Source organism: Ochlerotatus camptorhynchus, unplaced genomic scaffold (genome assembly GCF_037179485.1).
Source record: "Ochlerotatus camptorhynchus isolate MF236.1 unplaced genomic scaffold, CSIRO-AGI_Acam_v1.1 ptg000084l, whole genome shotgun sequence".
Taxonomy (NCBI): domain Eukaryota; kingdom Metazoa; phylum Arthropoda; class Insecta; order Diptera; family Culicidae; genus Ochlerotatus; species Ochlerotatus camptorhynchus.
The window spans coordinates 3,408,329-3,431,988 of NW_027040574.1; the positions used below are offsets into that span (position 1 = coordinate 3,408,329).

The 23,660-nt window shown below is 39.8% G+C and overlaps 5 protein-coding genes across 5 annotated transcripts; 3 read left to right on the forward strand and 2 right to left on the reverse strand.

Moving 5' to 3' along the window:
* Positions 1–2,745: 2,745 nt before the first annotated feature.
* LOC135698237 (uncharacterized) lies at positions 2,746–3,989 on the forward strand. The gene is made up of 3 exons (XM_065218129.1): positions 2,746–2,753; positions 2,817–3,065; positions 3,119–3,989. The coding sequence occupies exons 1-3, from the start codon at positions 2,746–2,748 to the stop codon at positions 3,987–3,989; spliced, it is 1,128 nt and encodes a 375-aa protein (XP_065074201.1).
* A 156-nt stretch (positions 3,990–4,145) lies between these two features.
* LOC135698238 (uncharacterized) lies at positions 4,146–5,183 on the reverse strand. The gene has a single exon (XM_065218131.1). The coding sequence runs from the start codon at positions 5,181–5,183 to the stop codon at positions 4,146–4,148; it is 1,038 nt and encodes a 345-aa protein (XP_065074203.1).
* Positions 5,184–10,280: 5,097 nt separating this feature from the next.
* On the forward strand, positions 10,281–11,723 carry LOC135698239 (lipase 1-like). Its single transcript, XM_065218132.1, has 3 exons — positions 10,281–10,490; positions 10,562–11,263; positions 11,331–11,723. Exons 1-3 carry the CDS (start codon positions 10,383–10,385, stop codon positions 11,721–11,723), a joined length of 1,203 nt encoding a protein of 400 aa, XP_065074204.1. The 5' UTR covers positions 10,281–10,382.
* Positions 11,724–11,748: 25 nt separating this feature from the next.
* Positions 11,749–13,187, reverse strand: LOC135698275 (lipase 3-like). Its single transcript, XM_065218165.1, has 3 exons — positions 13,053–13,187; positions 12,265–12,984; positions 11,749–12,195 (listed from the first exon to the last, which is right to left on the reverse strand). The coding sequence occupies exons 1-3, from the start codon at positions 13,149–13,151 to the stop codon at positions 11,815–11,817; spliced, it is 1,200 nt and encodes a 399-aa protein (XP_065074237.1). The 5' UTR covers positions 13,152–13,187; the 3' UTR covers positions 11,749–11,814.
* Positions 13,188–20,500: 7,313 nt separating this feature from the next.
* Positions 20,501–23,503, forward strand: Rpn9 (regulatory particle non-ATPase 9). Its single transcript, XM_065218233.1, has 6 exons — positions 20,501–20,752; positions 20,813–20,926; positions 20,994–21,278; positions 21,501–21,654; positions 22,844–22,935; positions 23,006–23,503. Exons 1-6 carry the CDS (start codon positions 20,646–20,648, stop codon positions 23,397–23,399), a joined length of 1,146 nt encoding a protein of 381 aa, XP_065074305.1. The 5' UTR covers positions 20,501–20,645; the 3' UTR covers positions 23,400–23,503.
* Positions 23,504–23,660: the final 157 nt, after the last annotated feature.

A 23,660-nucleotide genomic window follows, 5' to 3' on the forward strand; every position in this document is an offset into this window, starting at 1 on the left:
TGTCATTTTTAATAAAAGATCTCATGCGATATAACGATGAGAGAGATTTTCTTCAAAATCTCATCGAATTTTTTGTCATGACAGAACGTGACAGAACCTCATTTATTGCTATTAAAGTTACTTGTAGCGATGAAATCTTAATAATATATTCGCTCTACCTACATACGGTTTCTTGCTTAAATTTATCTAAATCAGTTAAAAATGCTGATGCCAAAACCGCATAAGAATTGTTCTCATGAGCGCTTGATCATTGAAAAATGACAAGAAAGCTAATGATAGGTAGTTTCGTCTCGTTATAGTGAGAGGACCTGTTTTCTCATTGTCACATGATGGCCGTGATATTTACCAGCTCTGACCACAATAGATTTGGATGAGAATAAAGAGCACCCAGAGTAAAGCCGTATGTTCACCAGTGCTGATAAAAATCATTTCTTCTACACTCAAATAAGCTGAAAATCAAGGCAACCTTGAAAGATAAACCAACTAGGGTTTTTGATCTTATTTCCGTCCTACTAAGCACAACCCACGCTTTACCTCTCTTTTCTGAACGAGGTTAAATTGAATATTTATGTCAAAGATGACTTCTAAATTTATTCACCTTTCCATACGTACCGTTGGATTTGACAAAGAGTCACACATTGTTGAGATATTGTTTAAAATCTAATACTGCTTCTTGATTCTAAATTCGTTCTACGAGTTTCAATTCCGTCCTAACGCATTGAAACGTCATTAGATTTTCTTCGTCCTTCGAATAAACGTAGAAAAAGGGGATTCGCTAGGAGCACTTCTTTTGTTTTGAGAACAATTAGCTTAAATATGCATACAATGCGCTCAAACAAGATTTATGTTGTAGCTAATGAACTAACGCATCGGAACAAACATATTATTGATTTGTGCACGGTGAAATCATTGATGTTATTGATCTTTTCTGATCGATAGAACGGAAATGGGCGATTACGACGAAGTAGCGCTCTACTCTTCCTGCATGAATTTGAATTTTGACATGATAACATAGAGATTGCTAAAGTGTGATTGTGTCAGTAATTTGTTTTCATCCGGAAAATTTTTTGCTATGATTTTTTTTTTGTTTCCCGATGAAAACATTTTACGTATATGTATACGTGACGTAGTGTGCGTACGATAAACGTCAGCAATCTCGATGCTCTTGATCAAGGCAACCGCTGAGTTTCGAAGTCAACAATTCAGTGCCAACATTTCAAAGGGGCGCAATTGCATTTGTAAACAATGGCTTTAGCCGTCGATTTCTCGCGAATTAAAGCTCACTCATGAAAAATAATGACACCAGAAGGTAGAGGAATGTAACCTCTACCTGCTAGCATTGTAATTTTGGAGAGGTAAGATTTCATTCGCGAGAAATTGACGGCTAAATTCATTGTTTACAAAAGCAATTACATCCCTTTGAAATGTTGGCACTGAATTGTTTTTGTTCATTCAAAGATATATCACACGGTACACGGTACGTATTCATTATCGCCTGTTCTGATGTCATATTTTCGTTTTGCTTTTGCAGAATTGATGATAACATCGAGGTTTTAGCAACAATCAATACGAAACTAACGATTTTAAATTGGCTCACCACTATAGTAGCCTATTGGTCCCAAGCAAACGATTAACGTACCCTATTCTAGTTGAAATTCTATTACTACACTATGTTTGTTTTGATTCGCTATGAAAGTTTGACAGATAACATCAGGGGTGTGTGGATTCATGCAGAACATGCAGGGGTGAGTGAAATAGCTTGAGACTGCTTGGGACCGTTGTTCTGGTACTGAGTGAGCCAAAAATAATAATGATTTTCTTCGGGACCCAGTGGTCTTAGAGTTACCTCTATGGTTTTAGGCTCTGCAATCGATAATATTCAAAATAATCATTTATGGCAGGCTGAAAGTCTCCTTAATAAAGATAACTGATAACTGAACTAGGGTAGGTGTTCCAGTAATATTGGTGTACCCTAGGGTGTACCTATAGTTGCGGTATGGAGGTTGTGCCGGAATAGTGAGGAGGATCCGGATAAGATTATTTTTCATCGGTAGCTCTCCTAAAATAAAGCATATTTGCATTTTCAAACTTAAAATATGCCCAAAAGTGACGGAGAATAATTAATTTTCCTTAAGACTTTCACTCCTTTGCAACTATAGTTGCGGTAGTGTTCCTATAATAGTGGTACCCATGAGAAACCAACGCATTCCACTATTTTATAAACCAAAGTAAGCAACTACCACAACTACTGGAACAGTTTTCCTATTAATGGAGGACGATCTTCTAAAATGTTATGCAATTTTATTACAATGTCATATTTTTCTATCAAAATAGATGTTGAAAGCTATAGATTGACGTGCAACAATTGTGTGTACATCGTATATTTATTTTTTAATTGATAAATTGGCTTAGTACCTCCACTACTGGCTCACCCACCCTAACTCATTTATGGCAAAATGAATTTGATGTTTTTGCTTTTGAGGATCATTTCCGATTTTGACAATTTTGGGTTGGAAACTCAAGCGTTGATGAATATTGTGCATGCAGATAAAATATGTAATTCATGCGCCATTCATTTGGCAACACTGCACAATTGCGACGAGTTTTTTTGTTCAAAAAATAAAATCTGGCAGCCCTGCCATCACGTCACCAGTAGTTCCAACGTCGAGATTAGCGCAAAAACGAAAACAAAACATTCGTCATGCTGTGACTCTGGTGAAAATAAAAATATTTATTTATCGAAAAATGGATGAGTAAGTTCGATATTACCATAATTTTGTTTGCTGAGAATCTTACTAACTAGTATTTATTTGCAGATCATTCGAGGAGGAGGCGGAGGAGTATTTGGAGGATGAAAAGGATACGGCTGAGATGCGAATGTGCGAAGATGCAGAAATCGGACAAGAAAGTGTAATGGAAAGGGAAAATGGCATGGAAAATGATAAAAGTAGTGTGGAAGAAGAGATGCCCCATGATCAGGAGCGCTCGCACCCAGAGAAAATGTGGGATCCATTGGAAGAAGTGAACATTGTAGCGGATCACGATGAATTAAGGAACGAGAGCGGGTTTCTGGAAACAGTTGCCGTCAGTGAACATGTTTTTGTAAGCTTTATCGCAGTAAGCTTTATCGCAGTCAACTGCGCCCAAAGGAGTGTGGAAAACAAAATAGTGTGCCAGATGTACTGGATTTAATCTGGGGAGTGGCGAAGAAAGAAATTCATCGAGCGGTAATTTACGAGAACGAAGTTCCTCGCTGGGCTGATGATGACCCCAAACAAGAAGATATGGAAAGTTTTGTGACCTTACAGGACACCGAGAAGAAGAAACTTTACATCGTTCCTGCAGTCACACCAAGGGTGCTGCGAAATTGGCGAGGAAAAACCATCAAAATTTTTGTGCATGTTTATTCAACTAACGTTGAAAACAACACCCAGTATCAGCAAGTGCATCGAAAGTTGATCGCTTCTATAAATCCGGACCGATCTGGCGCTGATTGTACCCTGGATGAGTATACTTTGGCGAATGAGCTTCGCGATGGACATCCTGATATAGAGGGACACCATAGTTCTTGGTTACTGTGGGCGAATTTTATCAATTCATCACCGGCACATGAACGCGATCGACTGAAACAGGCCCGAGCACCTCCGCTAAACTTGGCGAAGTTTTTCCGTTGGACGTCTGTCTCGGAGGCAGCAAGACTGCAGTCACTAAGCAGAGGACTTGTCGTAGCAAAAACTGTAAACCAAAGCTGGTCCAAAGAAATCGCCGAGGTAAGAAAGGATGCTGATCTTGCGCTGTCTATTCTGCAAGGAATGGTGAACAAATTGAATGTGATGGAATCTCGAGCGAACACGGATTTGGAGCTTTTGACGGCGATGACATCAGCGACACAACCCGAAGAATGCGAGCTTAGTCACACTCTAGCAGAAAGAGTCGTAGATTGTGCTGACTTAGATCATTCTTGGAGTAAGACACATTTTAACATGTAATGTTCTGTTTTATTATATATCACCAGTTCATTTCGTTATATTTCCTTATGATCAATGAAATAATGATTCTATTGTTTTAAGTCTGAATGAATCAAACTAGTCAAAGAAAATTAGGAGAAATCCATGATAAAATGCTTGCAAAGTCAACACGATCAATTAACGTTCTTTAATAAAAAAAAAGTCCATTTGTCTAATGTCTTGATTCAAACCTTTTTCTGGGAAAATATTTCCTCCCGCATAATACCCACAATGCTCAAAAATGTTTGTGCAAGAATAAATTTTGAAACTGATGACTGATGAGTGCTCTACTCTGTTCCTATTAAGATCTTTTTTCACTAAACCAAAAATTATTTCGATAGTATTGAAAAAAGGACAATATGCTGGGAGGAAAACTGGGATTATGCCGATCGATCTCAGGTATCTAATAATATTTGGATCACAATGGATCCTTGCCCCATGCATCACCCAAACCGAATGAAATCCTGGATAGTTTTGTACATGTTTATTATGTAAAGCAAAATTTCTGCAACATGCAAAGAATTTGTTTCTTGTAAATGTACCCTGTGTTGAAAAACTATCCAGCATCCCATTCATGCCCAGGAAGCAAAGTAAAGATACACGAGGCTTGCGACAAAATTCACCACGATAGATAACTTTTTGTCCTATTACCCCATATCCTTTCCGGCGTAGCATGTCGCGATTGTCGAAGCTAACTTCGTCTAGAAAAATTAGGTTGTAGATATCCCACTGAATAGCCATCAGTTCTGTAACGAATCTTACAATTTCCGTATCTCTTATTTGAATGGCCCTGCGTTCAATTGTTTTTCGTGAGAGACCACACTCGTGCAAAATAGCGCAAATCGACGACACACTAATGGTAATATGGAATCGCTTCTGGAACTTTTCCTTAGCCTCATCCAGAAACAACATAGGTTCTCTCATGTAAAGTTGAGCCAACCAACTACGCATACCGACTCTGAACTTTTTGTACACCTGCTCACGTTGTTTACGCCGGAAGAGCCCATTCTGGTCGTACTTTTTGATCCAAGAGCAGATAGTGGCGAGTGATTTTCCATAAATAGTGGCAAGTCGTGATTTTGAAATTCCTAAGAAGTAATATCCATACAGTGCATGGTAAACTGTATTTACACTAGCGTGTTGTCGGCGGACACTTTGTACAATAACATTTGCCATCTTAATTATAATATATTAGAATTTACATCATCCAATAAATAAATAATTTTATTCAAATACTCACTTGTAAGCATCTTCATACAATACCAAAACAAAGCAAATAAACAAAACTATATAGCCATCGAGCTCGGTTGAGTCCACTGACAGATAAGTCGGAAGTGAACTTCGCGTCGCGAGTCGGACTTGCGAACTTCAGTTTAGTGGTGGCGCGACAATATGATGAATATTAACAAACGCGTATTCGTCGATGGATAATGAACTCATTTGTTCATTTCAGGCGTAACATTTGATAACGACACAAAAGCTTTTGCTAACAAACTTTGTAAGACCTTTTAAACGCGAACCGAACTACGCCCACGCAAACCAACAACATCATCGGGTAGGGGCCTCGTTCACCTTTCCGAAAATGGTATTGGTTTGCGTGAGCGTACTTTGCTTCGCGTACAAAGGGCCTTACAAAGTTTGTTTACAAAAGCTTTTGTGCCGTTATCAAATGTTACGTATGATTTCACTTGTACGTTGACAGCGAAGATTTTCAAAACAACCGAAATTCATCTACACTGGATAGAAGTGATGAGGGTAAATGAGAAAAACAGACACTGATGTTGACTGTTTAATGCCGCAGTAAAGGCCACGCACATTAGATCTAATGTGGGTGGAACTTAACAATCGTAATTGGTAGATTAAATCCTATCCAAAATTAATATTATTATATCGACACTTTGCCTACAACTGCATATCAGTCCCATATGTAAAAAGTGGGCATTGAAAAAAATGGTAGCCGAAGTTGTGAAGTGACATTTAAATATTTGGAAAAGGTTAGTACAGACGAAAAGGACTTTGGAAACAAGGTTTAAGCAACACATCGCAGAGGTAAAAAAGGCTAACAAAGGACTTCATTATGAATTTAAATCCAAGGTTGCAGAATATATCGTTACAAAGGGGCACAATTTGACAAAGGATAACATTAGTATCCTGCGGACTGTATCTTCGCCTTGGAAACTAGACGTAGCTGAAAGTTTAGAAATATTTAAACATAATCCATCAACATTGCTTAATAGAGATCAAGGAAACGGATACTCGAGACTCTTTAGCATGCTACCTAAAACAACACATCGTAGCATGTATCTACCTGTTGGAAACTGAATTTAGGTACCTGTTAGGTAAATTTTGACTTGACATTGGATACCTGTTGATTTTTAGTACCTATTGATTAGCAGGCTTGCTTCCACTCACTTGCTATAAAAAAATTGTTTTTCGGAATTATAAAATCAATATATATTATAATGATAGTTAGTAGTTGTAAGTCGCAAGATAAGGTTGTAAACTAGGTGTTTGACACATAAAACCTATCATTATTGCTTTCAGTGCGTCACAATCAGCGATTTTACGATTCGTGAGCGCTCACTCACGAGTCATAAATTTGCTGATTGTGACGCACTGAAAGCGAAAATGACAGGTTTTATGTGTCAAATACATACCTTTTAACCTCTTCTTGTTTCTGAAAGTACAAACTTTCATAATAGCATCCAATGATTCCATAATTAAGAAAAACATTTTTTATAGCGAAGTGAGTGGAAGTAGTCAGCCGGCGCCGGTGGTGTAGTGGTAAGCGTGACTGCTTTCTAACACCCCAATGGGTCTGGGTTCAATCCCAGCCGAGGTCGGTGGGATTTTTCTGAGGCATAAAAATCTCTGGTCACGTCTTCCTTCGGAAGGGAAGTAAAGCCGTTGGTCCCGGCCCATGTGTGTTGAATAGGTGCGAAATCCTACGCAGGTGTGGAAGCTGCCTTCCTGCACATTCGATTGCCGTAAATGGATGGCAATCGATGTCCGTCGGTGATTGGCACTAGATTGCGGAACAGAGACCGACGTTAAATAAAGGAAAGAAAGAAGAAGAAGAAGATGAGTGGAAGTAACCCTGTTTATTAGTATATAACTCGTAGATGGATTCTTAAGTGGTGTTGAGTACTTGGCACCAGGGTTGCTTCCACTCACTTGCTATAACAAAATATTATTCGGAATTATGCAATCATTAGATGCAATAATGCTATGTTGTACTTGTAAGTAACAAGAAGAGGTAGTAAAGTATGTGTTTGACTCATAAAACCTGTTAATTTCGCTTTGAGAGCGTAACAATTGGGTTCTTTAAGGGTATTGAGGTAAATGCATATTCGTAATCTGCATTAAAAATGGAACCCAAACCCTAAATTTCATCAATGTTGGTACACTGGAACTATTTTAAATAAGAACGATTACATTTGCAAAAATCACCTTATTAGTGCCCCTCGGTGCCACTTTGTATGGGAGCAAACTGTCAGTTTGTCAGTTCAGTGTCAAACAATGAAGTTATTATTTTGCTTTAAATCTTGATTTAAAAATCGAGATCAAAGTGTGTTGGTTCGAAAAAAATATAGCTGTGCTCAGAAAACAAAGCTCTTTCAGATGATATATAAAAACCGATATATTTTTCAAAATTAAAGAACCCAATTAGCGATCTTATGATTCGTGAGCGCTCACGAGTCGTAAAATCGCTGATTGTGACGCACTGAAAGCAATTTTGACAGATTTTATGTGTCAACCATATACTTCATGACCTCCTCTTGTAACTTACAAGTACTAATTAGCAATATACTATATCATGATTTCATAATTCCGAAAAACATTTTTTTATAGCAAGTGAGTGGAAGTAACCCTGCTTGGCACTGATGAAGTCGAGTGTACCCCATTAGGCATAAATACATTAGGCATACGGACGTTAGGCATACGGACGTTAGGCATACGGACGTTAGGCATAATGGACGTTAGGCATAAAGTCATTAGGCATAATGGACGTTTGGCATAATATACTTTAGGCATAATGGACGTTTGGCATAATATACTTTAGGCATAATGGACGTTAGGCATAACATACCTTGCTGCTGTGCAACTCTAGAAAACTGTTTCGAGCATGGTAAACAATGAAATCCATTATTTATCATATCATAAGAAATAATAAAGCACACATTTGTTGTAATATATTCTTACACACATATTGCAAGTCCGGGAAACTTTGAGATATGGGCGTAATTGTTTTTGTAAACAGACATGTTAATCGCTGATCGTGAGTAAAAGAAAAATCTCGTGAACAAACTATACCAAATGATAGATGAACCATTCATCTGCCTGTTTGTGTTGTTAGTTTTTGAGATTGAGCTTTAATTCGCGAGAAATCGTCAAATGAAGTGTTTGTTTACAAAAGCAATTACGCCCTAATCTCGAAGTTCTCCGGAAATGTCAAAGAAGATAAGGTTTTCCTCAAGGAACAGCTCATGAAATAAAGAATGGTGAATTCTGTGATTTTTCATTCAATAACAAAAAAAAAAACAACTAAGGTTGAATAGAAGATGATGTCAAAGAACAGCTCATGAAACGAAGAATGGTGAATTCTGTGGTTTTTCATTCAATAACAAAAACATATCTGATGCTTCCAGGATTTACTCCCATACTTTTCGATACAACGATTATGTTTTTGTTGTCATCAGAATGAATACTAGCAGGACCGTCTGCTGATGTGAGGGAGCGATACTTCCATGAACAGCGACGAGTTGCCGAAACAAACAAGGAACTGTGGCAAACGTACCATCTGCAACCAAATACTTTGCCTGTCCAAGACGTCGAAAGTTTTCATGAGTCCCAAAAATTAAGGCTCTTTTATTATTGTCACCGATGTCAGCAATCAATACACGGTCCCCATTATCATAATTCTGGAATTCATCCGGTAGATTATGCCTAACGTCCATTATGCCTAACGTCCTTTATGCCTAACGTCCATTAAGCCTACCGTACAATATGCCTAACGTCCGTATGCCTAACGTCCGTATGCCTAACATCCGTATGCCTAACGTCGTGTACCCGATGAAGTCTACAAGTAGTAGATGAAATACGCGTATCTGTCAAAAGATAAGCAATTATAACGGAATTTAAAGGAAATAAACCAACCCCCTCAAAGCTCTTCATAAAGGGATGCCGTTAAGAGGTTCGAAAAATTTAAAGGATTAGTACATTTATTAGAACTTTTTCCAAGCTATAATCAGTTGCAATGAAGCTTGCATGTTTTGTTATATCAGCACAAAAGTATGACAATTCAAAAAACAGAACAACTTGACTTCTGGACGATTGAATTTCAGGATGGGCCTGATAACCGATTACTTTGCTTGATGGGACGAACTGACTTGATGTTGTTTTCACATGTGTCATGATCAAAGTCCGTAGTTTTATGACATAATATAAAAGTAGATGCCAATTGATAGTAGATAGCGTTGCTATCTCATAACTGACGAAAATCCATATGGGACCGATATGCGGTTATTGGCAGTATAGACAACAGCTGATAGATCAATGAACGCATTCAAGCAAACCGCAAAACCTTGTTTGTAAACAAATCATTCCATATGTATTTCAGTGGTTTCAGCTGAACCTGATTTATGCAATTACATGCTGCAACCGTTAACCATTAATTACCTTAAATTGGCGAAACTTGTCGGCGGCCCGGAACCGTGAACTTGATCCGAGATAAAGTGTAGTGGCCGACGAACGACGCTGCTGGATGGCTCTCCCGTACTGTTCACAGACTCTTCTCACTCTCTGTTTATTTTTCTCTATCGAGATCACCATGGCAACGAACGGTGCGGTGTAAGCATGAAACGTGTTGTAACGATATATCTCAGCGCAACGACGCGCAAGGCGCGCTCCTAACATGCCTGGAACCACGTGGCATCGGCTACCGTTATGTTATGTCATTTGAAATTCCTCTGATATAGAGTAACTACGTACAGTGTAGCTTGCTACTATCTAAACAGGTGATTAGTGTAAAGTATGCAGCTCAAACAAAAAACCGCAAGCAGTTTTGCAGTCACATTAGCCACCTCACCCGCATCCAAGATTAAAATAAAAACTGTCGGCGAATTCATTGACGCGATTCGATCTGGACGGAGGGGTGTAGATAGCAATTAGCGCACGGAAAGATTGTTTCTGGTTGTGGAAAACTTGACCACACAATTATAGCCCTATTGGTATACGGTGGCAACTTATGGTTAATATAGAATGGTGGGGGCCACTTCCAACCCTTAGAACAACGTCTAATCAAGAATCAATCTAGCTGGGTTGTCAATAATCAGTTAATCGGTAGCCTTAGTACGGAACGGTTCTAGAGAAGACATGTTCAGTCGGTTAGCAGCTGTGTTGTGTGTCTTATGGGGTGTGGCCCAAGGATTTAATAATTCGTTGCCTTTTTCTGTTGAGGAGGAGGACGCTCTGTTGACTGTGGTGAGTTTTCGATGCATTTCTGCACTAGCTTTGTACGGAAAGGATTTGAGTGAATTTTCATTCTTTGACAGCCACAACTGATTCGGAAGTACGGCTACGAAGTGGAAGAGTATGAAGTTCCCACCGAAGATGGTTACCTGCTGTCGATGTACAGAATTCCAGGTCAAAAGGGAGCACGGGAGTTTCCAGTTCTCATGATGCACTCGTTGTTCAGCAGCTGCTCAGATTGGGTCCTGATCGGTCGGAAACATGGATTGGCATACCTGTTGGCCGATCGTGGCTACGACATCTGGATGGGAAACGCTCGGGGTAATCGTTACTCAAGAAAACACCAACGACTTTCAGTGACTTCACATCAATTTTGGGACTTCACATTCCACGAGATTGGCTATTACGATGTTACGGCGTTGATTGACTTCGTTCTTGACCGAACGGGAGCTCAACGGCTTCACTACATTGGCTTCTCACAAGGTGCGATGACCAGCTTCGTAGCATTAAGCAGTCGACCGGAGTACAACGAAAAGATTGTTCAACTGCACGCTTTATCTCCGGCCGTTTACATGTACCGTAGTGGGAGTGCAATAATACGCTTGTTGACATCGCTGCTCTCTCCGCTTTCTATTACTTTCAAGTCCGTTGGAATAAATGAATTCTTACCGCACTTGGAGCAGCAGTACTATTTGTTCCGATGGCTGTGCCCTACTCCGGGACAGAACTTTTGCCGAGCTGTGGTCCACGATGTGGCAGGTCCCAATCCAACTCAACTGAATGCCGTAAGCCAATATCCTAAAATTACCTAAACCCTAAACTCATAGTTTCTAATCACTTTCTTCCCAACAGAAAATGCTTCGGATCTTCCTAGGCCACTTCCCAGCGGGCGCTTCGACCAAACAAGTGCGTCACTACGCCCAGATTATCAACGATGGAATCTTTAGGCAGTTCGATTACAATGATATCAGGCAGAACCGGGAAGCTTACGGAACCAGAATCGTCCCAAGGTACAACCTATCACAGGTGACGGTCCAAGTGAGAACCTACTTCGGCTATAACGACAACACGGTCGTCTACCAGAATGTACTGCAGCTTGAAAGCGAACTACCAAACGTGGTTGGGAGCTATCCGGTACCGGATAAGCGATTCAGTCACGTAGATTTTATACTAGCCAACAATGTCAGGGAAATCCTCTACAGGGAGATTATCAACAACGTCGAACAAACCGATCGGAAGAGTTAGTTCTTCAAAATAAAAGCTGCTAATCTAGTTAAAACCAGTTCAGTGTTCGTTTCAATTTCAAGTGTTATTCAAGTGCCACCAGGTGTCCCACTCAAGCGTACGCGCGCAAATCGGCCAACAGTTCATCGTACAGTAGCGATCGCACGTTGATGGCCCAGACGAAGTCCATGTGGTTGAATGCGTGCAGTGGAACAAGGTATCGCTTGCGGACATTCGGAAGCTGACCGGCCAGGAGCAGGACATCTTCCGGGGTGGCCAACCAATCGTTGGTACTGTGGTACAGCAGCGTCGGAGCCTGGACGTTGTTTAGGTTGTAGTTTGGTGGAGTCAACGATCCGTAGCGGATCATGTTTTCTGCCGGTCCATAGTCATACTGGCGGAAGATATGCGAACGGACCGTCTGGGCATGGTGGATCATTTGCATGGCAGAAGCACCTGCGGGTGAATGGCCATGCATGACCGGAAGCATGGTCTACGGAGAAAATAGAAGACAACCATTTAGAAGAAACAATTTACCTACGCCAACGGCTGCGAAACTTACGTAGTTAACCTCCTGGGAGTTAAAGCCAGCCATCAGGAACGTAGTCATGGTACACATCTGCTGATATGGTGCTCCATCTCGGCACTGATCGATACCACCTTGAATGTCCATTTCATTCGTTGGTGCGAAGTAGTAAGTCCCCATCATCTGCAACATCAGCTCTGTCGTGTGTAGATATGCGGCCAAGAAAATAACGTAGGGACTTCTCGTCCGGTGCATGTACGCAGCAGGGGCCAGTAGATGGGCACTCTTAACCCTCTGGTTGTAGTACGGATGCTGGGACATCATCACCCAGAAAACTGTGGTACCCTGCGAGTGTCCGATGTACTGTAGATTTTGCTGCCCCGTCCGTGCCAGGATGTAATCAATCACATTCGGCACGTCGATGCTTCCAACCTCATGCCACGAAAAGTCCCAAAACACTTGAGTTTGGTTGTTCCTCGAGCGGTGGCGGTTGGAGTACCGATTGCCACGGGAGTTGCCCATCCAAACATCGTACCCGGCGTCGGCCAACATGTAGACCAGACTGGTTTGCGGTCCCATCAGGATATAATCAGCCGATGAACTGAGCATTCCGTGCTGCAGCAAGACTACGGGTTTTCCGGCTGCTGGTGGCGATACGGGACTGCCTGGACAGCGGTGAACTCCCAGCAGGTAGCCATCATCCGTTTCAACGATGTGCTCCTCAGCGGGGTAGCCGTACTTCCGGAGGAGTCCCAGCTGAACAAACACACAAGGACAAAGTTCATATCTGTGATTCAGAACAAAACAGGTTTGCCGTCACTTACAGAATCCAAATAGGCATCTTCGGCGATATCTGGGTGAACCTGGGCGTAAGCACTGGCTAGGAACAAGACCAGCACCAAAGCAAATGGTAATTCCTTCATCTTAATTCGGTCGGTGGTTAAGGTGAACTAATAGCTTGGTGCCTTACTCGGTCATTTTTTAAATATTTTTTTCGAAATGGAAACGGGGCTTATCGGTTGCACCGTGCGAGCTTAACAATCTTGGCCGTCATCGATTAGATTGGGGAAGCCTTTAGGGGGTCCATAAAACATTCACCATAATAGAAGGGTAATGCACGTGTGTGTGATGGGTGAATGGAAACAGTTAAGGTTCAGCCAAAATGAATGCTGTTTGTGTCCTTTGATTTGGAAACAGTTGTGTGAGTGTAAAAAATTCGAATTGACCACTTTGCCAAGCAGTTTTGGCGTGACTTTCTACCAGCGATTTCATACAACTGGACCAACTAATTTCTATTTTTTTATGAAACGCACAAATGTTGGTTCTAGAAGAAAAAATCTCAAAATAATGTTTTATTTCAAAGTTCGAGTGGTAGTAAACATCATTATAACTGCTCGAATGAAGTGGTTAATTATAAATCTTTTAAATTTGTCGATCCTCTTAACGGAATCCATTTATGAAAAGCTTTGAGTGTGTTGGTTTATTTCATTTTAATTCCGTTATAATTGCTTATCTTTTGACGGATACGCGTATTTCGTCTACTACTTGCAGACTTCATCAGTGCCAAGTACTCAATTACTCGTATTGTTAGGTTATTATCAGGGGTTAAGTCACTCTGCCACCTTGTGTCTGTGCTTATTGTGTTTCACGTGTGTGGTGGTGTAGTGTTAAGCGTGACCATTTTTTCATCCCAATGGGTCTGGGTTCAATCCCAGCCGAGGTCGGTGAGATTTTTCTGAAGCATAAAAATCTATGGTAAAGCCGTTGGTCCCCGGCCCATGTGTGTTGAATGGGTGCGATATCCTACGCAGGTGAGTGTCGTGACCTGGTCGAGGTTTCAAGCATCGACCATTTGTTGTTGTCACTATGATGAATCTTGCCAAATTGTCCCGCGTTGTTCGTAGCGTCCGTCTGCTTTAAGGTGTACATTAGCGGAGCGGAGCAAAATTTGCGTTGAAATGAGAGAGACAACTAGCGCTTTTCTCCCTCTCGTACCTTCGCAAAATCTCGCTCCGCGCGTGAAATATCGCTTAGATCTGAATACACCTTTAAAATTTGTCAACAGAATCCTCAAACAAACGAGCCATGAATGAGCGTGATGAATCTGATAGTACATCTCATTCCGCACTCTTCCATCCCATAGCGTCATGCAGAGCTGCCAGGTGGTTTTATAAAAATCTGTATCCACTCTATTAAAAAATCTGTATTTTCTGTATTGACGATTTTTTTCTTAATTAATCATGTTTTGTTGTTTTACAAATACAGTGCATACAAAATAACCATAAAAAGTGCTTAACCACCTATTCGGGCTATCGTACTAACCATACGGGATATAATTGGGCCATTTGTGACATCTTCCGTACTTATTTATAAGAGTGATATGAAGCCGTTTGAAAATGTATGGAGATTTTAGTTTCTATTCATTATCTTCCTGATAAGCAGTTTTAAATGCAAAAAAGTGCACGAGTTCATTACTATTTGATATTTTTAATATAGATGAATACAATTAATTACATCATTTGTGTGGTAGTCGAGAGATGACCGAAAAGTCGAGAGATGTCGCCCCGCCAGTGCTGGTAAAATCATTTTTGCAGTATGGAGAATATCAGAAAATCCGCAATTTCTTACGAAATACATTTTCAATGCAAGTAAAATGTTTACGAGTACTTGTATTTGTACCATTTTAATGTGCTCGGGCACTTTTCTTGTATTTAACATACATGCTTATATTGGAAATATTCAATTAATACTGTAATCCCCATAATCCACATGTAAAGCACAACAATTAATTTTGGAGAGAAGGGGGTACGCTGATAAAATCGAGCAAGTTATTTTGTTTTTATAAATTTTGAATTTTTTTTCTCAAGCATTTTATAAAAATCTGTATAAATCTGTATTGTAATTTAAAAATCTGTGATAAATCTGTATTCTGTATCGGGTCTGTATTAAGATTAAAAAATCTGTATAATACAGATAAATCTGTATAAATGGCAGCGCGTCATGTTAAGCATATGTCCTATCCCCCTCACTTCGAGTCCTGTGTTTTGATCGTTTCGTAGCCAAACTTCGAATTTCATAACACGAATTGGCGTTGACGGCGACTCTGTAGCTCTTTACTCCTATGAGAAAATCCATAAGCAAACGTCAGACTGTGCGTGAAACATGGCGGACTTTGTACTATCCTTTCACTCCACCGAAAATTCCCATAAGAAACTGTCTATATTTGCTGGAAGAGCAAATTTTTCGACGGTGCCGTCAACGCCAATTGCATTCGTATATTCGGAGCTTTCCGAAGCTCATGTTTCAACGAAGGTGAGCTTATCTGTCATTTTCCTATTTTATGAATGTCGACTTCCAGTGCTGCCAAATGCACTTTGCCGACTTCAAACTAAATAAAGGTAAATTTATTATTAATTGATTATTACTTTACCACATATACTACAGTGTGGAAGTTGCCTTCCAGCACATTCGATTGCCTTCAATGGATGGCAATCGATGTCCGTCGGTGATTGGCACTAGATTGCGGAACGGAGACCGACGTTAAATAAAGGAATGTGATTAACTTAATCTTGCTCGGTAAAATCTCCAACAGCCGATTACATCGGCATTTAATTTTGCTGATATCTCTGCAAAATATCTGTTTGTTAGCTGATATCTCAGCTAAATGATATTTATTAGCTGAGTTTCGGTAATTGTTTTACTGAACCTCAGCAAAATAAATTGCAGAGCTACTCGGCTGTTGGAATCTCGACAAAAAAATTGAGTGTGTATCCCCTTCTAGTCGAAATTCTAGAACTACACAATGTTTGTTTTGATTGGTTATGAAAGTTTGACAGATAAAAAGAGGGGTTCGTGGATTTTCCCTTGTTTCGAGGGGTGCAACGATTAGCTTGGGACCAAAGAGAGTACCAGAGCTGAGCCAAAAAGTTCAGCATGTTTCTTCGGGACCTTCTAGTCTTAGAGTTACCTCTATGGTAGTTCTGTGTGAGCCAGTTTAAAATCGTTAGTTTCCACCGGTTGCTACTGTGTTACCTAACTTATAACGAATATACGCTGTATACGAGTACGAATACGAATTTGTTCATTTAAATCAAAAATATACTCTAATCCTCGCTCTAAACATATGAATTATTCAAAGTAAATTGAAAGGATGTTTAAAACTAAAATATTTATGTTTGACTGCAAAAGTATGTTTATTACAACACACTATCGATATATCAATTGTATTTGACAGCATCTGTCACTGACGTGTTTGTATTTGACTGACAATGATCGGTTTCGGTACTTGGTGAATAAGAATGGAATCATTTTCCGGTTGGACCTGGTCAAGCGGGAACGTTTTGCGGTGATAAAGGCACAGAAGACCAAGCAGAAAACGAGATCAAGATCTGGACGGAGCGACACTGAAGCTGGTGAACACAGAACATTCGTTGTTACCGGGGGGAGGTTTCCGGAAGATTACCCATCATTCGTGGTGAAGGACTGGTCTCTGGATGAAGGACTGATCCCTGCATACGGATGTGATTGCATCCGGATCATGTGACCACGATAATGCAAATAAAAGCGCACGATTGGTGATTTGACCTAATTGCGCACTTTTAGTTGTTTCATCGCACATTCGAAAATAATTCATAATAATAAATAGAAAATCACGCTAAACATTAAATACGTTTAAAATAAACTTCGAAATCATGTAAAATTATTTATTTTTGATTACAAAGCTGTCAAAGCAAAAATATTCACGTTTATTTTCAACACGAATATTTTTAAAATAAACTCTGCATGACTTTTATTTTAAACCTTGATTTAATACGACTTTAAAGTCTTCGGTCCCAAGCTAATCAATGCACCCCTCGAAACATAAGAAAATCCACGAACCCCTCATTTTGTCTGTCAAACTTTCATAGTGAATCAAAACAAACATAGTGTAGTACTAGAATTTTGACTAGAATGGGGTTCGTTAATCGATTTGCTTGGGACCAATAGGCTAGTCAAGTAGTGAGCCAATTTAAAGTTGTTAGTTTCCACCGGTTGGTAGTAGTGTTGCCATGTGATACAATTCAGTAGTAGTGGTGTTGCCATGTGGTACACTGAAAAATTGCAATAGCAGGTTAGTCACCAAAGTTTTCGAGCCGCTCCGTCTGTCACTTCGTTTGTGGTAGTACCAACCGGTTGAAACTAACGATTTTAAATTGGCTCACTACTTGACTAGCTTATTGGTCCCAAGCAAATCGATTAACGTACCCCATTCTAGTCGAAATTCTAGTATTACACTATGTTTGTTTTGACGGATAAAATGAGGGGTTCGTGGATTTTCCTATGTTTCGAGCGGTGCATCGATTAGCTTGGGACGAGGCTTGGGACCGAAGAGAGTACCAAAGCTGAGCCAAAAAGTTGAGCACTTTTCTTCGGGATCTTCTGGTCTTAGAGTTACCTCTATGGTAGTACCGTACCCTCTATCATGCACATTCCCAAGCATTGTTTTGCAACCGGAGCATCCCTCGTTCATGAATTTTTTATTTCACTAGTTGCTTTTCCCTCGTTCTGTCAACGCGTCGCTGTGTTGAATTAAAAAAAATCAGATGGAAGTCAGTGATGTAGGTTCTACGAAATTTTCCGTAGAATAGAATTGATCGAATTTTGCAGAAATACGGATCCGTAGAAGAAATTCACTGAAGCTCAGTCTTTTGTAGGGATTTATTTTGATTGTTTAGTGTGATTTTTCTTTTGCTGGAAACCAGTTTTTAAATGTGGTAATGCATCAGTAATGAGTGCCCTTTCAACCACAAACGAAGTGACGGACGGAGCGGCTCGAAAACTTTGGTGACTAACCTGCTATTGCAATTTTTCAGTGTACCACATGGCAACACCACTTCTACTGGATTGTACCACATCAAATATATCATATTAACAATATGATCCACTCTTTCGCTTAGCTGGCGAACCGAATTTTTAGCGATGAAAGCACCTCTGTGGCCAAAAAGGCTACCAATGTATTTGTTTATCATCACGAGGGGTAAACCAAATGAAAATTTGTTTACTATTTCAAATGAATGTATTTCAGCATTTTATTTTATTTGATGACCACAGTGACAAGCCAGACAAATTTTAAAGTAATATACACAATGTAATTAATGAAAATAATTTGACTCTTACTTTTGTAATAAGTGCTGTATTCGCACCCGTCGATTGTAATTGAATGATTTTTGCTGACCTTTTTCAACGCTAGATGGTGCGTGAAGCAATATTTTGCGGGTCACCATTGCAACATTTGGAAAAGGCATGAATGGATCATATTGTTAATATGATATATTTGACCACATGGCAACACTACTACCAACAATCAATTCGAAACTAACGATTTTAAAATGGATCACTGCTATCCCATTCTAGTCGAAATTCTAGTACTACACTATGTTTGTTTTGATTTGCTATGAAAGTTTGACAGATAAAATGAGGGGTTCATGGATTTTCTTATGTTTCGAGGGGTGCATCGATTAGCTTGGGACCGAAGATAGTACCAGAGCTGAGCCAAAAAGTTGAGCACGTATCTTTGGGACCTTCTGGTCTTAGAGTTACCTCTACGCTACTACCAACAATCAATACGAAACTAACGATTTTAAATTGGCTCACCACTTTAGTAGCCTATTGGTCCCAAGCAAACGATTAATGTACCCTATTCTAGTTGAAATTCTATTACTACACTATTTTTGTTTTGATTCGCTATGAAAGTTTGACAGATAACATCAGGGGTGTGTGGATTCATGCAGAACATGCAGGGGTGAGTGAAATAGCTTGGGACTGCTTGGGACCGTTGTTCTGGTACTGAGTGAGCCAAAAATAATAATGATTTTCTTCGGGACCCAGTGGTCTTAGAGTTACCTCTATGCTACTACTGGATTGTACTAGCATTTTCACCAAACGTATAAGAATGTTTTGGTTCTATCTCTTTCATTCTACTCAAAACTTAAATGAAAAAAAATGACAAAGTGATACACTCTTTGTACTCTGTCAAAGAATCATTGTACACAAAATCAACTTTGTTCAAATCAAAACAAAAAAACTAGCCCGTCTGGTGGATGATGGCACGAGCTTTTAAGAAAATTCTATTACAGCGAACCACATTATTTTAATTGATTTCTTCGCCAGTTAGTCGTCTGTCACTTCGTTTGTGCTATCAACCACCGCTCATACTAATATGTATCAATCAAGGTTATTCATGACGCTTTAAACACCATTTACTAAAAGTGGATACAATATTACTATATAACCAACCGGTTGAAACTAACGATTTAAATTGGCTTACTACTTGACTAGCCTATTGGTCCTAAGAAAATCGATTAACGTACCCCATTCTAGTCAAAATTCTAGTACTAAACTATTTTTGTTTTCAATTAACTTTGAAATTTAGACAGCTAAAATGTCCTCTCATCTTCTTGGGAACTGAACGAGCCTGCAGCCAACTTTGGTTCGTTTGCATTTTTGTCTAAATATCCTTAAGGGAGGAAATACAAGTAACACGTCAAAAACTCGACGATTTTCGGAATTTTTTGTGAGCAAATGAAACAACGCAAACGTTTGGGGTTTTTTGCATTAAATTGCTTAACTCCGGTGGGGATTGGTAATTGGCGAGCATTTTAGAGACCTGAAAAATGGACAAAACATACTTTTATCAATTGGACCTTATTCAGAAAAGATTTTTGTTCTATGTAAACCTCTAAAACCAAAAAAAAAACGATTTAAAAATCTAGAAAAAAGTTTCTGAAAAAGAAGTTGATTTTTCACTGTTTTTTTCCACTTTAGGCAGACCTGAAAATTATTTATTGTTAATTTTTTCATGATATCAGTGGTTGCCATATAGGGTAAAAATCTATTTCCTTTAAGATGCGCAAGGTTTCAAGTCATTTGGATGAGTACTTTTTGAGTTATCTTTCCCGCCAAATTGGAAAACACCGTTTTGAGAAAAAACACGTTTAAAGTTTTGGGTTGTGTAAAAACATGATTTCTGGAACTCATGGTTAATCGGCGATACCGGGGCCATAGATCACTCCTTCCTCGTGCTCGTAGCATTAAAAAAAAATTAAAGTAAATTATAAAATATCTATAAAAAAAAACTTTTACTTGTATTTGCCCCCTTAAATTCTACCCTGGCAATGCCTGTACCCTTCATTGCAGCGACCGTAACGCCACGCAGCGGCGAGCACCCTGAAGCGCCAAGCTCGCCGCTTGCGAAACGTCACTTTTGTTGCAAACTCATCGTCGTCTGTCAAACTCAAACAACACCATCATCATCCAATCCAGCCAGGAACGCGGACCGTATTTTTCGTCGAAAATTGTGTGGAAAATCGGTAGCTTTCCAGTTAAAATCACATTAATTGTGTAGAATTTGCTGCCCAGATCCGGAATAACCATATGAAATGATGGGTCTACCAAACGTTGCCGGATATTTGGCCGAACAGAAAAAGACCACGGACAAGGAGCTGGCAGCCGAGTGGACCGAAATCGAGGAGCTGTATAATGAGAAGTAAGAGTTTTTGTTGGCTTTGGATTTTTCTAAATTTAAGGATCATGATTTTTTTTCCAGGTTGTGGAACGAACTGACCATCAAGTTGGACACATTCGTGAAAACTCCGACGCTACAGAATGAGGAAGCCCTGCTCGCGTTGTACCACAATTTCATTTGCGTTTTTGAGACCAAGTAAGTGTGTGCGGGTGATGCGTCTTTCTATACTGCCAGGAACTAAAATGTTTTTTCACGCATCTAGGATTAACCCGTACGGTCTGGTGGAGATCCTAACCGTGGTGGTGTCGCACATCGCCGACAAGAAGGAAGCGGTTGCCTTTCTAGAGAAGCTCAAGGATAAGATCAAGGTATGCGACGAAGCCCTCTGGATGTGCAAGGTGTTGCAGGGTACGATCTATCTGGAGGCTTTGAACGAGCTGGACGAGACGAAGAAGATCATCCTTGACTTGAAGGACCTTCTGGAGGAGGCAGGCAATGTGACACCAGTGCACGGAAAGTACTACATGCTGGCCGCCAACTACTACAGGTGAGTCTGCTGGGTGAATGCTAGGATTTCGCTTTGTTTAGTGTGGCTGCTCATAACGAAAAAAAATGTCGATAAAGTAGGACGGAGTTCACTTTTATACATAGAACGGTACAAATGTCGCCTCGGGAAGCTTTGAAGAGCAGTGCTGCCAGAACATTAAATTGAAAACGTTTTGGATAATTATTTTGATTATTGCTAATAATTATTAATTATTTTGTTCAGGCTGGTCGGTCAGCACAGCGACTACTATCGCTGTGGATTGCAGTTTTTGGGATGTTCCATGGATAGCTACCCGAAGGATCAGTGGCCTCAGCAGGCATTCTTCCTTGGACTGGCTGCGTTGCTCGGTGAAGGCATCTACAATATTGGAGAGCTGGTGAGTTGAAATCGTTGAAATCCTCCCATGGGATCCGACTGGAATAATTATCCTATAGATAGGGGAAAGTGGGGTAGTGTGGCCACCTTAAGAAAATCATCACTAATGATACCTAATTCAATAGAAAATTTGGATGATTTCAAGCCAAATGGATAGCCCTATTTACATCATGAATACTAATTTAATATTACAAGTGAACTTTTGAATCTTATGAATGAAGAATCCAAGAACAAAATGTGATTATTGCATACAAACTTTTTGTAAACGAACCTTTGTACCTTTCATACAACAGTTTGTTTACAAAAAAGCTTGTATGCTCTTTTCACAAGTGGCTCTTGATTTAAAAAATGTTCGTTTCGTAACCGAAATAAAACCATTGGGGTAAAATGAGCACCCTTGTAAACAACCGGTACGAATATTCTGTTCTCTCAAGGCTTTATGAAGGGTCAACAATGAACAGTATTAGCATACAAAGATTTTAAATCTTTGTATGCTAATACTGTTAAAACTATTATGTTCTGTAGAATAATTTAAATTTTAGAAGTATTGCATATTTAAGGCTATATTTTTTCAGTCTTGTAAATGACTGATTTTTTACCAAAGCAGCTGCTTCAAAACATGATTTCATATGATATAGTCGTATTTATAAAAGTAATAATACGAAATCGAAGAATATGTTTGAAATATCAGTGGTGCTCATATTGCCCGGAACGGACTTAAGTAATATTTTGCTAAGAAATGTTTTAATGTTTATTAAAAACTAGAAAAAATATCGCGTCATATCAGAAACCAATGATTATTTATAAAGTTCCTGAAGGAATATTAACGATAAGTTATAAGAAACTACTGATAGACCTTATTTTCTGCCTCATAAATCTTTTTAACATTTTGAGCTAGTATATTTTTTTCGAATAGTCACACTAGAGAAAAGTAATTTTTCAAACTAAAATTAAATGGATAGTTCAAGTAGGCTTCAAGCATTAAGCATGCCACAGATTTGTTGTAAAATAAGTTGATTTCTAAGCGGCTGGTCACATTACCCCACTTTCCCCTATTCGTTAATCAATTCAATTTGTTGAGTGGCTAAAAAGCTCAGTTTATTTATCCCTGAACTGTGTCAAGTGCTTTGGGAATTAGAGAATGCTGTGTGCTGTGTGTTATGATCCTAATAACAGTAACTTATCTTCAGCTGGCCCACCCCATCCTAGAGTCCTTGAAGGGCACCGATAACGAATGGCTGGTGGATTTGCTGCAGGCCTTCAACTCGGGAGATATCAACAAGTGAGTTTTGCTTCACAGAAGAAGTGCCATACGATATCAATAAAACCCTATTCCGCATTCCCCATTGCAGATTTGAACAGATGAAACCGAAGTGGAGCACCATCGCCGACCTGGCCGCCCAGGAGGTGAAGCTCCGACAGAAGATCTCCCTACTTTGCCTGATGGAGATGACCTTCAAGCGACCAGCCAACAAGCGCACCATCACATTCGAGGAGATTGCCAAGGAGGCGAAACTTCCCATCAAGGAGGTCGAGATTCTGATCATGAAAGCCCTCGCTCAGGGCCTGGTGAAGGGAGCCATCGACGAAGTCGCCGGAGTGGTCAACATGACCTGGGTCCAACCGAGGGTGCTGGATCGGAAGCAGGTGGCAGCGATGGCCACCACCCTAGACACCTGGATGGCTTCCATCACCTCGATGGAACAGCTGATCGAGAGCCGGGCGAGTGAAATCCTCACGAACTGAATGAGTGTTTTTCTTTCGTTTCTCATTAATTGAAAACAATTTTCTGTTTTGAAATAAAACCTTAGCACTTATATTTAATGGAAAAAAGCCGTCTTTACATAATACATTGTTTTTTGGTATATTCCTGTAGTCTATATCGCTTACTTAGTTCTACCCTTGAAGAGGGTGGATTACCTCAGTGCGACGATCAATGCAAAGTCAATTGTTGAGAGAGTGACACGATTGTAATCTATAAATAGTCTAATTCAGCTGAACTTAAAT